The sequence below is a fragment of the Eucyclogobius newberryi genome, unplaced genomic scaffold (genome assembly GCF_026437365.1).
Source record: "Eucyclogobius newberryi isolate DKJ021-1_F unplaced genomic scaffold, fEucNew1.0.hap1 SCAF_1, whole genome shotgun sequence".
NCBI lineage: Eukaryota > Metazoa > Chordata > Actinopteri > Gobiiformes > Gobiidae > Eucyclogobius > Eucyclogobius newberryi.
The window spans coordinates 28,165,071-28,179,944 of record NW_027315723.1 but is presented as its reverse complement, the minus strand read 5'-3'; the positions used below and the strand labels follow the sequence as shown (position 1 = coordinate 28,179,944).

Below are 14,874 nucleotides of genomic sequence, written 5' to 3'. Positions count from 1 at the left end.
GAAAAACACTTTCACTCTCAAAACTTTAGTGCAGTTGACAGGATTCTATTATCTTTTATTATAGAACCTACAGAACATGGACGACTGAGACAATACACAGATAAAGCTCATTTTATAATAGTCAAACAACATTGTAATCTGTAATCTCGCTGTTCTTTTTTGTCTATTTTTCCATGAAAGACAAAGCTGTTTTGGCACAGACAGAACATTGTGTAGTGTGTGGCTGCGTCTATATGCGATGTGAACTTGACAGAGAAAGGACACAGAGAGATGTGTCACCTTACCCTCTCTGCGCCTTCAAGTATCAGGTGAAATCCAACCCTTCCCATAAGGACTGCATTATTTCAGCAGTTTCTCTAAGCAAACACATTTTCTATGCTTTGGTCCAATCTCTTTTGTTTACCTCAAAGTCGTTGGCCTTGTTGTAGTGCATGTTCAGGGCCCGGAAAAGTTCGCAGTCGCGGCTGACTCCGAGTTCGTCCGTCCCCGTCACCCCGTCGTTGATGGACTGTCTCGCAAACTTCTCCATCTGGATGTAGTAGAACTCCCTGAAGTTACTGAACCACTTGATCAGCTGCGACGTGATGCAGCGGTTGAACTGAAAGGAAAGAGAATACAAGACATGAGATTGGGTTGGGGAATGAGTTAAAAGGTCGTGACGAAGTAGAAAAGGATGTTATGCTGGAATTGGCTGTCAGTTCTCTAGTAAAATGTACAGTAACATTTAAGTAAAGTGTTAAAAATACATATTTTGCACTTAATAAACCTTGATTTTTTTATTTTATTTTTACTTTACACACTTTTTACTTTACCTGACCTGTTGTTTTTACCCATGTATGGGACGATTTTAGGGTTGCGTGACCTCTTGTGATATGATTTAATACTTTTCCCACTATTTTTCAATATATAGAGTAAAAGTTTTAAACAGTTTATTCATGTTATTAATTAATTAGGCATTCAAGCAATAACAGTTGAATTAAATTAGATATTCTATTCAGATAAAACATTGCAGAATGACATGAACATGCAGGCAAAAAGAGCAACAGAGTGAGAGAGGATAATAGAGACATTAATTTCGACAGCTCAGAAGGAGGAGGTGCCCCCGCTGGGACCCGACCTCCCCCATCATAACCCCACGACTGAGGCAGAGGTGGAGGCAGCCCACCACAAACACATAATTGACCAGGAAAACGATTAAGTCATCATCTGAAGCTGTCCTGGCCTGTGGGGGGCTCTAACATGTACTTAACCCCATTCAACAATTACTCTGTTTCTATTTTTCCTCACTGTCTGAAGGAGAAGGGAAGAAAGGAGCAGAGGATATGTGATCTGTGTCGCTCCGCTGGACTCAATAGGGCGAGGTAAACCTATTAAGAGTCCAGTGCTTTTTCCGCCTGGTCTAAGCAGTGAAAACAAACTGTCTAAACATCCAGACCACTAGATAAGGCCCTCGGGAGCCGGGTGATAACTGCCTGCACTAGTCACTGTAAAATACACCACTTACACAGATCTTTCGGTATAAAAAATGCATAGCTGACATATAGGACGGAGAGAAAGTATTGATTAAAGAACGTTTCACAGCATACAATTCATCTAATCTGTATTGATGGAAAAAACAAAACCAAAAACACCACCTGTTTAAAAAAAAGAAGAAAAATAATTATAATATATAGTTATACAAATTAATTAAATATTTCTAGCATAAAATATTGAATGTATTGAAGAAGCAGCTTCAATACATTCAATAAACAATGTCATGAAATATAATTAATATTTTATCATAAAAAATCATATCATTTTAAAATATTCTATCTTTCAGATGAAAAAATAATTAAATCTTAATTTCAGATTACTGTTTATAAACCTCAAAATCTATTCGCTCAATGCTAAAGTACACAGACATCTCCTAATAGAGGCGTTCTCTTTCCTCCCCTCTGCTCTCTTTGTGGTGAAGAATGGGGGACAAAACACTACTAAACGCTGAGCGGACGGCTCACTGGGGAGGCCGAGTGGTTTTGACATGGAGATTAGGCTCTGGCCATTGTTCAGCACGTACATACACACACAATATATGCAGTTCACAATCTGGCACGGCAGTCGAAAACAAACACAAGTGCATGAAGATGGATATGCATACAACACAGAGGAGACAGAGGAGAGAGAAGTTGGGACTAGTTGGTTCAAGGTGGGACGGGGTAGAGGAGAGACAGAGAGGGGTCGCTGCCATTTTGGGGATGACATAATGGTGAAAGCATAAGTCTGCCTGACATTGTTTGGTGGGGCGTGTGTGTGTGTGTGTGTGCGTGTGGGGGGGGTAGAGGATGATGCCTGTCCTAATGTGCATGGTTGGCATAAATGTGAAAATGAGGCGAGGGAGGAGGACGGCGCAGGTCAGCCCCGATGGACAATGGCGTTTTGATGCTCAGGGGTGGGGGTGTGGTAGAGGGCTGATGAGGGGAGTAAGGGGGGGAGATGGGGTGGGGGGAGATGGGGTGGGGGGAGATGGGGTGGGGTGTGGTGTGGTGGGGGGGGTCCCGGAACGTGAGTAGTCAGCAAGCAGGGGTCGTGACATGGGCGAGTCGAACAAACAAACTACTGACACTTACAAATACTACATCAGCTGCGGCGCGGGCTATTCTTAAACACACACAATGTATCAGACAGTGCGATGTGATGGAGCGCAAACTCTTTTCACCCGCTAAGCCTTGCCCGCGTTGAAAATGTGCCTGCCTGAGTTGAGTGAATTGGCAAGTGTACGCGTTAGCATGGCGTCTGCCTCGTAGTAAGATTAAAGTCGGGGCGAATGCGTTGCCATCCTTCAAACTTTAGACCTTAAGTGTCACCGTTGCGAGTGACACATACATTTTTCACTTCGCGCAAGAATTACTTTACCATATTGACAGGCTTTTTGAGAAGAAGCACCCTTTCAGCCCGCGCCTCTTGACAGACGCGCAACAAAAGATACAATATTTACCGTAGATGCCGCTAAACAAGCTAAATTACGTTGTACTCCCAAATGAGGCGCCCCAGGGAATTTGTTTTTTGGCAAGTGCCCCCGTAGCTTCCAGCAGTCTTGGTTCATTAAGTTGCTGGTGGGGTACAAAAGACCCCCCGATTGCGGCTGAGGACAAGAGCGCTCAGTGTAAAAAGGGGAGGTAATCGGTTCAAAGGCGCACATCACTGCAGCTCCTTAATCAGTGCTGGCAGGGGTCAGCCGGCAACGGCACGAGGAAATGCATGTGTGTGTGCCATGGATATCGAAGTATATGTGTGTGTGTAGGTGTGTGCGTGTGTGTGTGTGCGTGTGTGTGTGTGTGTGTTAGGGCGAGCAACTGAGGGGCAGATGAGAGAGAGACAGCGGGAGTGCGTTTTTCACACTCACACTCAAGAGGCTGTGAAAGGTCAGCACTTAGAGCCAACAGTGCAAGATATAGACTCCATCTCCTGTACATGCGGCGGGACACACTTAAGTCCAGAGTAGGAAAACTCTCAAGTAGACTACTCACTGGTGGTGGTTGGTATTTGTGATCGGTTGCGGGTTAAGATGCTGTTACCCCATTTGTACTTTTTAGGTGAGTGGTAAGTAATGTAATAATAATTCGATGTAAAGTTTAAATGAGGAGCTTTGGGCATTTGATGTTACTATGCAAATATGTTGAATATTCTAACAAATGGGATGTATTTGTACTGTAGTGACTGAAATAAATATGTATGTTCCTGTATTAGGTAGTCCACAGATGAGTTCAGAGTGTTGCATCTAGAACAAGTGCAGAGATGGACGGAATGACACGCTATGCTCTGCACTATCATAAGCCCCTTCGCAGTCATCAGGGCTTTCCACCTCTTCCTGTTTTTGCAAGAGTGAATTGTGGGAGATAATCTCTGGCTGCCTATTGGCTGACCACACACAAAAAGCCGCCCTGGAAAGTAAGCTTTTGTTACTGCGGCGACTCAAACCCAGTGGCTAGCTTTTCTTTCTCTCACACACTCGCACATACCACACCACAACATCAGCGAAAAAAAGAAAAGCAAAGGAATGGCATTTAGAAGGGGGAAACCCTACTGACCCCTGTTATTCCACAGCACAGGCCCGGTTCAAATGCAGAGTTAGGGCAACTGGAGTCAGTGGTTTTGAGGGGTTAGGTCCTTGGAACATTTTTAATATACACCCAGAAAACCTCCAAGATATATATTATTTTTAATGAGGAATCTATTTCAATTTGAGGTATTATACCTAATTATGTATTTTCTCATTTGAAAGTGAATTTTTACCTTGAATAATGAATGTAGTTCAAGCCAGGGCTCTCCATTGCATTTTAAATTGTGTTTTATTTTAAAATTTTATATATATATATATATATATATATATATATATTTTGAGTAATTTGAAACAGGTAATATGCTTTGTTCAGAGTCCTTTAATTGAAAGTTGAGTCTATTGTAAATCTCTTTTGCAGACATAGCTCACATTACATAGAAAGGCTTAATTCATTTGATATGAATTATCTAATATGTTCTAATTAATTACACTGAAGGACATTGTATTTGTTTAATAAAGGCCTAAAATGTAAGCTGTCATTCAGATTACAGTGTTAATGACTTGTCAAAATATTTCACCAACACAAACCAAGTCAAGAAAGTCATAGTCTTGAAAAGAGGTTAATGAGGGAGAAAGTGAACGGTGGCATCAGTTGTTTGAGGCAACCCACTTCCCACATTCATTAGCTCTCTTACAATCCTGGTCTGATTAGTGAAGACTTAGGCGTCAAGACTTTTGTGTGAAGCTAAGAGGCCACACTAGCTGCGTCTAATTAGATAGTCAGTCTCATTCCCATACATGTCTGCTAATATATAGCCCGAGACCATTGTCCTCTGCTGAAAACAAAAACAAACTGATCTGACACATAATCCCCTTAACTATCTTGACCTTGTTTAATTATCTGATGAGGGCACTGAAGACGAGGCCACTCCCTTGTAACTAGTCGTTAAACCAATAGTAGTAGAAGTAGTTTGAATTCGAGAGATGAAATAACGTCTTTTTTAAAAATTATGCCATGACAAACAACATACAGTGTATTTGCCTTTATGAACCCTTTGGACCAATCATTAGAGACATCGCGGGACAATGCGAGTTGGGGTTGGTGGCACCGGGTTCCAAGTGGGGGCAGCTGGGAGTAAAGAGAACCTTTATCTTCTGATTTGAATAAGATGGCCTGGATCTGTCACAGTGTTTACCCCTCCGTATGGTCCAAGAGGGGTGCGCAAACAACAACAAAATGTGCAAAAACTCGGTCAGACACATCAACGCCCATTGTGTGGCTGTTTGTGCTGCGTGGACATTGTTAGCTTGTCTTTCTGAAGTTCTCTGTTGGGGCTAATGCTTTGCCCTACTCTCTGTGTAGGTAACCACTCCTGTCGCTAAGCTCCATCTGCCCTTCCCAACTCATCATTACTCATTTCTGCGCGGCCGCTTCATGTAAACTTCCTCTTCTTACATCTTTTGCATAAAACCATAACTTAGCAAAAGGCTGAAGGGCATTTTCTTTTTTGGGAACAACAAGCCAACATTGTCAGCGGAAAGTGAAGCTGATTGTTAATTTAAATACATAAACGGGAGTGTAATTTACAGAAAAAACAAGTACAACAAGAGAAAAACAGGAGATAGTTGACAGGACGGCAAGAGATAAGCAATAGTTTTTAGACTCAGACTCACCTTCACATCGGAGAAGAACATCTTTAGCATGTTGGAGCTGGGATAGCGAGTGTAGAAAAACATGAGCTTGGCCTTCTTCAGGTGATTGGGGGAGAGACCCTCCTGTATCTGAAAAAGCTGCTATTAAGGACATTTGGACGTAGCTAGTGATGAAGAAACATGTGTATTAAGTTTATTTAATCTGCAAATGTTTAGTTGTAGAATTCACAAGAAAATGTAACTCGCATGAGAGGTAACCAAATGTTCTGCTGATGGGAGTATGGAGACAGTGCACCAAGGCAGAAATGTTTGCATGTGATTAGAATAGTTTCTATCAGGTGTAAGTGTCATGGTAAATAAAAACGCTGGCCGGCACTGCTCTTTTTACATAAGGAGACTCATTTCACAGTCAAAGTAAGTCTTTGCCTACACCCCGCGCTAACCTTCACCCAAAAAGGGAAGGAGGAAAAACGAGAGATTTGCATATCACAGACAAAGACAGCAGTTAACGCCAGTGACGGGCAAGAATGCCTAATGGCTTGGCGACAACACGTGCCAACCCTGAATATGACAGTGTGTTGTTGGCTTAATATCAATAGCCAAACATTATCTGTATGAGGAAGAACTGAGTGATGTGCACAACCTTCTCAGGCCATCTCCAAATATATGTCAAAGACCTCGTCTTCCTAATGGATGGCTTGGATTGAAGACGATGAAGACGGGCTATGGGGGCACCTTGAGGGAGAACATGGTTCCAACCTTCAATTACACCCCTCCTCCTCCCAGTGCTCCACCCCTGCCCCCCAGGCACATAGCCCTTGCCAAAGCCTTGGAGGAGCACACGAAGGAGGAGGAGAAGGAGAAAGGGGCTTCTGTGAGCCTTTGGACGGAGCCGGAGATTGGGGGGACCAGAGCACATCTGCGCCACCGAACGGCCCAAGCCATTTCCATGGTGAATTAACAGCCGTATAATGCATCTGATAATATCAATCTGGAGAAGAAGACATTGAAAGGAGCTTGGGATGGGGGCGGGACGCATATGAAAACCTCAGGCTGTTTCAACAAGGGTTTTCATCAACTGCGCAATACAGTGCTTTAAATGATATACTAGGTACAGCCCTAACTTTTATGAAGACTGTTTACACTTGGCTGGACAAAATACATTGGGTGACGTTATTTACGACCAAACAGGGGTGGCTTTGATCGTTAAAATCAGTCAAGTGTCCAGATGTAGCTGTAACTATAGAGTCGGAAGGAGGCATCAGCTGTGAGATTGGATTGCCCTTGGCCCCAGGGTTACATGGCAAAGCCAGCAAATGTTGAGCCTCACCGGGCTGGCTCCTTAAAGAGACTGTCTACTTTGTCTGATTCACTGAGCGCTGGGAGAGGGACAGGGAGGCTGTATGTGCAGTGAGGGTCTTGTGGGGGAAACCCTGGCAGACTGGTGTTACTCTGTCAGGCCTGGCCAAAAGAGCAGCACTCCACTCTCCACACCACACCATCTGCTGCAAGTGGACCAACACAATGGCTGGTCACACAGACTGAGAGCAGAGTAAAAGGAGCGCTTTCAACTCGACTAGCTGGATTTGTTTGCGTGAAAGCTATGCGTTTGCACTAAGAATTATTTGTTTTTGCAAATTTAATTAGGATTAGCTTTTTTCTTCACTGCTAAATTACAAATGATTTTAAAACAAAGAGATTTTGTTTTTTTACCCCTGAATGTGGTACCATTCCCTTTCAGATGACAATTAAGACGCTTCATATCACCTAATGAGGCATTTTCATTTTCAATTCACTCACAGCTTGCAAATGTAATTGTGATTGGACTTAGGGGTGGCGTGCAGGGCTATTATTTTGTCATGATGGTGCACTCACACCAGCTGGCCCACTGTTCGCATGCCACATCTGACAAGACATCATCATTCTCACAACACTTCCCTGTAGCACAAAGTCATGAGGGGGAAAATAGCTGCTTCTCTTCCTAATTTCAGGTGTAAGGACAAGAATATTTGGAGTTGAGCGGAGAACAAATGTGGAAATTGATAGCAGCCATCTGCTCCACAAATCGCTGGCGCTGTTGAACTTGAACGCACCCCATAAAATGTCAAACTGTCCCCGACTTCTAAAACTTGAAACTTACAAAAGTTCAACCAATGGTCAACTTTGCAAACATCAGATACGCCATGAATAATATTCTCATTTTAAATTGGATAGGAACACCTGAAAAAGGTCTCGAATTTCTAAATGCAACAATAAAAACCACAGCATCTGGCATATGTGCTTAATGTTTGATTGTTGTCTACTACTCTCAGTGCATCTCACTTTTTCTCTTTTCATCCTTCCATCGGGAACCAGTAGAAGCAAAGGATTATGGATCTCTGGAAAGCGTTCACCCTTGGGTCAGAAGACAAGACAAGGCGAGGTAATGAAAGATAAACAGCTCGCTGCAAACACCTGTTAACGTCCGCTTCAAAGAAAGAACAGGGAGGAGGGGGGCGGTGGTTGTACAGGGAGGGAAAACAAAAAAAGAAGTATTCGGCTGCCAAGCAACAGCCGAAGGGCCCCCCAGGCTGTTGACAGATCTTTATGAAATGAAAAAAAAAGAAAAGAAAAGAGACGACAATGATAGTGGGCCTTTTACAACAGCGATAGGTGATAAGGAAGAGGGAAAACACAAGCACTCATATACATCTCTACCGAGTCCTCAGGCGAACCGCCACTGACAAACAACACACTTGTCTACAAAGCCCTAAATAAAAGGATATATTCTCTACTCTACTCTACTCAAGCAGACAATGAAATGCAATAACTGGAAACACAATGAAAACGTTGATTAAATGACTGTATGTGCGAAGCCAAGGTGGTATCGCAGAAACAGAGAAGGGACTAAATGTGTCTATTAGTCTTGAATCTCCAGGGGGTTTAATCCGAGCCTCCCACAGGGCATAGCCTCTTTATCTGCAGGGCACTGTTGGGGCACTCTGGGGTTAACTATAAGGGAGACTATACAAGACCATTGTTTGCCAAGTTTCATTACGCTATCTCCTTCCTTCGCTGTGGCTGTTTTTATAAAAGGAATTGGGGCAGTAAATGTCGTGGGGAACTAATGTTTGTGAGTAAGTGATATGTGACGGATAAGCTTTTAAAGCATTTAAGGTCGAAGATGGAAGAAAAGTATGCCTGGTGTTATGGGACTGAAGCTGTATAGTAGTAAAAATTAAAATACAAATACAGAAGAAATGAGAGAAAACAAAAAAATGTCTTGACTTTGAATAGAAAATTTGAAAAACACAATGACAAGATTTGCCTATTAATGCTCTGGTTAATATGATATAAAAGGATACATTGCTGCCGGAGTAGGGTGAGATGTCGGCCATGTCTTGGAGGTCACTGCACTCAGATTTAATGAGGGACAGAGACAGCGATTCGGCTGTACTGCCATGATGTGCTGGTGAAAGGGAGCGATGGTGGTGGTGGTGGTGGTGACTCATGTGGTGACCAGCCATCTTGGTCCTCAGGCTGGTTGTTTCTCGGGACAGGTCCATGGAATCAGGTGAGGACCGGTCTTTCCCTCCATAACCACCTGGAGGTGGTCCCAGAGGGCTCTGAAACGGGTAACCTAAGAGTGGAATGGGAAAAGGGTGCCTGAAAGATGGGGGACTGAAGCCCATGGAGGCAGACAGTGAGGAGGGGTGAAGGGCTGGGTGGTGGTGCCCACCATGGGCCCCTACGGCTGAGGACTGGTGGTGGTGGTGATGTTCGCTGGGGGTCTTCCTCACAACTAGAGGCAGAGCTTCTGTTTGGTCATTGACTGCCCCTGGCAGGCCTTGCATACTGGCAAATGAGTCCAGAGGGTTGGGAATGATGACATCACCAAAGCACTGCAGGCGTTGGTTAGCTGTGTGGAAGTTAGGATTGTCTCCGTTAATTGTGGGAGGAAACCTTTCAGGAGGTAGGGAGAGAGGAGGAAAGGCTTGTTGAGGCGTGGGGCGCGGGGGTTTGGCAAACACTTTGACCACTGTGTCCACCACTTGGGTCATGGCTGAGTTGAGTTCCTGCTTCAGTGTTTCTGCCAGCTGTTTTCCTTCAGGGTGCATTGGACCCTTGCGTCCCAGTCCCTCTCTCCTTGGCTTGTCTCCATCCAGCAGAGCTTGTTCCTGAAGTAGTGCTCTAGCTCTGTCCAGGAAATGGCCTGGGTCCAGGTCAGACATCTCATTGTCAGAGCGCAGGTCTTCTCCACTTCTCTCATCAGCACCATTGTCGGAGCGGGCAGGGCTTTCCTCAGACATGTTTCCTATGTCATTATGAAGGTCGTTGTGGAGTTCATTGTGTTCTGAGTCATCTGTTGAGTCGTAGATCTGGAAGAACTTCTCTTGGAGCTGCCGCAGCTGCTTCTGCATGTCTTCTAGTTGGAGTTTGAGTTGCCTGCGCTCTTCTATCTTCTGCTCTTTCCTCTGACACACCAGCTGAGTGAAGCTCTGCTGCTGTTGCTGAGGCAGGCGCTGCTTGCGCTTGTTCTCTCGGTTGTTGCTGCAGACCTCCCCGCCCCGGGGGCTGCTGGGGGCCTGCTGCTGAGAGTTGGGTGGGCAGTCTAACTCCATCTCTCGGTCTACATCAATGTCGTGGTCACGCTCATGTCGAGATGAAGCAGGGATGACCACATTGGGTGAGTGGCTCATGCCGCGAATAATGTTCTCTACGCGGGCTCGCTTGGCACGCAGATGTTCATCATTGAGACGCTCAATGTCAAAGCTGGCCAGGCCAGGAGGACGGCCAAAGGGTGACAAGCACTCCTGAGGGGTACTGTCCTGGGACGAGTTACTGCATGCATCTTCTTGAGGTGCTTCTGAACTTGTGTTAGAAAGCCCTGAGTTAGAGAAGACCACATCCCGTTCACCCCTGTCCCCTCGCTCATGCCCTCCGCCATTCTTTGCAATGTTATTTTTGAGAAGTTGAGAGATGATAGTGGTGCCAGGGAAGGGCATCATGGCATCCTCATATGAGTTAGCCCTCTTCAGTAGCTTTCGCAGAACATTGGACTTGGACTCGCTGTCATTAGCTGACACTACGCCAGGCCCACCATGTGGCTGCACTACAGAGCAATCCATGGAGTCTGTGTCTGATCCGTGGTGAGAGTGGGAGCTCAAAGAGTTCATGGCACTGAAAATGGCTGCTTTGGCGCGAGCAATGCTATCTGCAGTGGTGGCTCCTGCGGCTATGCTGCCCACTGTCCTCTTCACACCAATGTCCACACGTCTGCGTTTGGTCTGTCTGTTCAGAAGGGAGTCGCTGTCATGGTCCGGCATCACGTGCTGCAGCTATTGGGCCATATCCCGAAAGTCACTCCTCTTAGTCAAAGCCTTTTGTTTGTACCTGAGAACAGAGATTAAACATACGTTTAAGGTACACATGCAACATTTCACTTAAACATGTGCCAAACGGGACATGATATATGTCGGCTACTGTAGAAGGGCAAAAACATGATTAGATTTCATGAACTTCAGAGGTTTGTGTGGAACAGGCGAGGTTAGAATTAGGCCTTTGCTCAACATTCCAGGGCAAAGTCCTACATTTTATCCTTTCCCCTATTACACGCCACGAGACACTGAACCAGTTCCCACGGAGCACAAAGCTGCATAAATTTATGATAATTACTTAAGTAGTTGTCCTCATTTACATATACGAACCCTGTGAGCCCACACAGGGACTATTAACAAAATGGATAAATAAAAATATAGAGGATTCTGAGACTGAGTAATGTAGCACATACATATCTGTTAATTTTATGATTTTATAAATACGTCTAAAGGATCTCAAGTATCTGTGTAATAGGACAGTAATAATAGTTTGTACATTTGTTCTCTTAATTATAGTTGAGTTGACATTAATCAATATGGCCATGATATTGAAGGCAAAAGATAGAGTGACATATATAAAAGAAACACAAAATAGCCCTATTGATTTTGGTGCCGGCGTGAGCTCACTTCTGTGTTTTTTGTTTGTCTTTTCATCTGGCAAAGGCAGTTAATTCTGCTTAAATGAATAGGTCAAGGGGGTCAACTCTGGCAAGGAACAACCTAAAGCGTTCTTACAAAAACCCTAATGCCCTTCTGAAAGCAAAACGTTTTGCCAGTACAGGCCGATAATGGTGTGAGCAGCAGTTAGCAGCAGGGTTATTCCGAGTAAACTAAGACTAAAATCTGAAAGATAATGTACATGTTAAGTTAAAGTATCTCTTGAATTAAAACTGATGTGGTTGGTGTAACACGGCAAAGTGTCCCCAATAAAATGTATAACTTTTAAACACATCCCAAAATATTCATGTTGTTTTCTATTCATTTTCATGTTCTATCCTGTCATAATTGTAGCTTTATTAAGTTTGTCATGTCTTTGCTTCCTTTTAACAAACAGGATCAACTTATTTGAAAGCTTTTATTATATATATATTTACACAGCTTTTCAGTTGAAACGGTTCATGCCGCTATTACCATTTAGAAATTTGGACAGGACACACACAAAAATATTCTAAATTTACCATGGATTTCCTTTTTTGTACTTTTCTTATTTTCTTCTCAAATAAAAGACAAAGCAAATCATACTTGAAGCTCATCGCGGAGTCGACACAGGGAATAACACACTCCATTGCCCCAACTTGACAATGATCTTGAAATACTCTTTAACACCTGTCTTTCCTGCCGGAGCACCTGTCCTCTGCTGCCCATGCGCATTCGCACTCTTTGTCACTCAAACAAGCGCTTTAAACTATTACTTTGCGAGTAATTACCGCTGTTTCCTACACTTGTCAAAACTACCACTTCATTCATAGACTGTCTGTACATCAGAGGAATTTAAATCAGACAAATCCACATCAAACATGATCAATTACAAACATAAAAAAGTTTTATTTTTTTGCTCTTGTGATGACGATTTCTGCCACATTAGACACACTTGAACCAGAATTTCAACACAAACAAAGCGCAAACACATCTGCACAACAGCAAAGCCATTGTCCCTGATCATGAAATGCCACAAAAACAACCGACAGATTCAAACCACAAATTGGTGCTTCAGATGTCGGTGCAAGATCAGAGTCACCTAAAGTACCACGTTTTGTGCCTGTTTGTGCGGCTCTGAAGCGCACTCTTTACAAACTTACTTCTATAAGTGTGGACCAACTCTCCAATCTGCGCTGAGCTGAGGAAGGCTGGGCTACGCGAATCATCCTGGCAATAAAAAAACCACTGTACCGCGGCTCACTCAGCTCTCCACCAGGACCAGAGCGGAAAGGCACCGCGCAAATAGCACGTCGCGGATGGACACATCATTGAGTGGATGTATGAAGTTGTTTTTACGCACGGCACGCGCAGGACGCACAGCGCGAGGACAAGGTTACTCACCCTTTAGACGAGCAGAAGACTGTTCCAAACTCCCCAAACGCGTCAAAAGGGAAGTTTCTCCGCGGAGGGATGGATATCTTTTCAAAGAGCTGGACAAACAGTCGCGGCCAAAGTGGATTGAAACGGGTGTCACGGTTCCGGTGTCCGTGTATCCTGAGATACAGCCCGCGTGGGATGCAAGAGGCACTGTGATGCAGCAGCGCTCCTCGGCCACTAAAAAGATTCACTTTAAGACGGGGCAGAAGGAAACAGGAAGACGTGCGCGTCACTGAAACGTCCCAGTGATGTAAGAGGGGCCGGCGAACCAATAAGAAGCTTTCTCCTGGTACGGGGCCGGAGGATGATGTACTGAACTTGACTACACAACGGGACTTGAGTGAAAGAGAGAGAGAGAGAGGGAGGGAGAGAGAGAGAGAGAGAGAGAGAGAGAGAGAGAGAGAGCGAGTGAGAGAGAGAGAGAGAGGGAGGAGGGGGGGAAGGAAACGGGCACTTTACGGGTGTCTTCACAAAGCTCCGGTGTGACATGAAAGACGCGCTCTGTGCCGTTACAAAATATTGATTGTGACTGTACAATTTTAATATGAGTGAAATTTCTCCACACAAAGAGACATGTAAGTTACGAAAATTTGCTAAAGATCAAGTAAAATAAATTAAAACCAAATAGGCTATTTTTTGTTTGCTTGTCTTAAATTTCAAATGAAATAGTAGGCTATCAATATTTGCTCTCGGGTGTCTATAAATCGGAATGCGTGTTTGTTATTATCCCTTTTCTTTTCTTTCATTCTTTTTTAAATCAAGACTTAGTCCCGTTTGAAAAAGGTTTTTTTTTACGCGCGCCTCCCAATGTTAACTTTACGCACAGGAAAGCAGCCAGTGTCATTGAAATCACAAGGATAAACGTGATTTGGAATGGCAATAGAGATGATCAAATAATTGAATTAAAAAACCTCCTCTCATCAACAGTTATTTTCTGTTTTGTTGGTTAGTTTCTGTGGCATTGTGTAAAAGTGTTCGCTTGTATAGTTCATGCTGTGTGGCTGATGCGCTACAATACACTTGGGCATAAGGGTTCACTCTGGCGCACTGCAAACCCATTTTACACAGAACATTTAAGATATTCCTTTATTGTCCCACATGGGGAAATTTCATTGGTGCAACGCAGGTAGATACAGAGGTAGATACAGAAGAACAGATCACTTATAGGAAGTCTGAAAAACACTTTCAGTAGAAGATTTTATGTGAGTTTGTGATTTATGGACAGACTCTTTGCGCGTTGTGTTTTGGAATTCACGTGATCCGGGACAAGCCCAAATCTAAGCGGAGATAAGCGCCTCATACACCGACATGTCCTGCACACACACGCGTGCACTGGACCTGTTGAAATTAATGCTTAAATGTTACTGCATTCGGGTTCTATGTGATGCAAATTGTAAGAGAAAAAAAACATATAAATTTGACATTCCACATTCGTTATCAACATCGTATTATATAGACTACACAGCTTGTTGATTTGTTCAATTAATTTGACCAAGTACGTGTAAGAATTTCCCGTTGAATTGTTACACTTTTGTACTTAAAATCACGATTGTCTTACAACATTCCCTGTAGTTTATTGCCTAACCATTACATTTTTAACCGCTGTAAAATGCTTTTGATGACCGTCTCAAAGGAATATATTTTTTTAAACTTGAACATTTGTTTCCTCTGTGGTCACTTTTGTCTTTTTATATCTCTTGAATAAATACGGGTCCTGGTTGAGCTCTGCTAAAGCCTTTCCACTGCCGC

General features: G+C 43.7%; 1 protein-coding gene and 1 long non-coding RNA gene across 4 annotated transcripts in view; one reads left to right on the top strand and one right to left on the bottom strand.

Moving 5' to 3' along the window:
- The window catches only part of LOC140357814 (prospero homeobox protein 1-like), a 30,102-nt gene extending 16,804 nt beyond the window's left edge, over positions 1–13,298 (bottom strand). The window contains exons 1-4 of one of the 3 annotated variants that reach the window (XM_072442333.1): positions 13,090–13,298; positions 9,037–11,065; positions 5,714–5,821; positions 404–598 (exon numbers count right to left, since the gene is read on the bottom strand). In XM_072442333.1, coding sequence (XP_072298434.1) covers positions 404–598; positions 5,714–5,821; positions 9,037–10,998 — 2,265 coding nt within the window. In that variant the 5' untranslated portion in view covers positions 10,999–11,065; positions 13,090–13,298. Of the gene's footprint in view, positions 1–403; positions 599–5,713; positions 5,822–9,036; positions 11,066–12,848; positions 12,982–13,080 lie in introns of those variants that run through there. The other 2 variants (XM_072442349.1, XM_072442341.1) reach the window with 2 other exon arrangements.
- Positions 10,978–13,477, top strand: LOC140357894 (uncharacterized). The gene is made up of 2 exons (XR_011926681.1): positions 10,978–11,057; positions 13,081–13,477. It is a non-coding gene; the product is annotated as an uncharacterized lncRNA (long non-coding RNA).
- Positions 13,478–14,874: the final 1,397 nt, after the last annotated feature.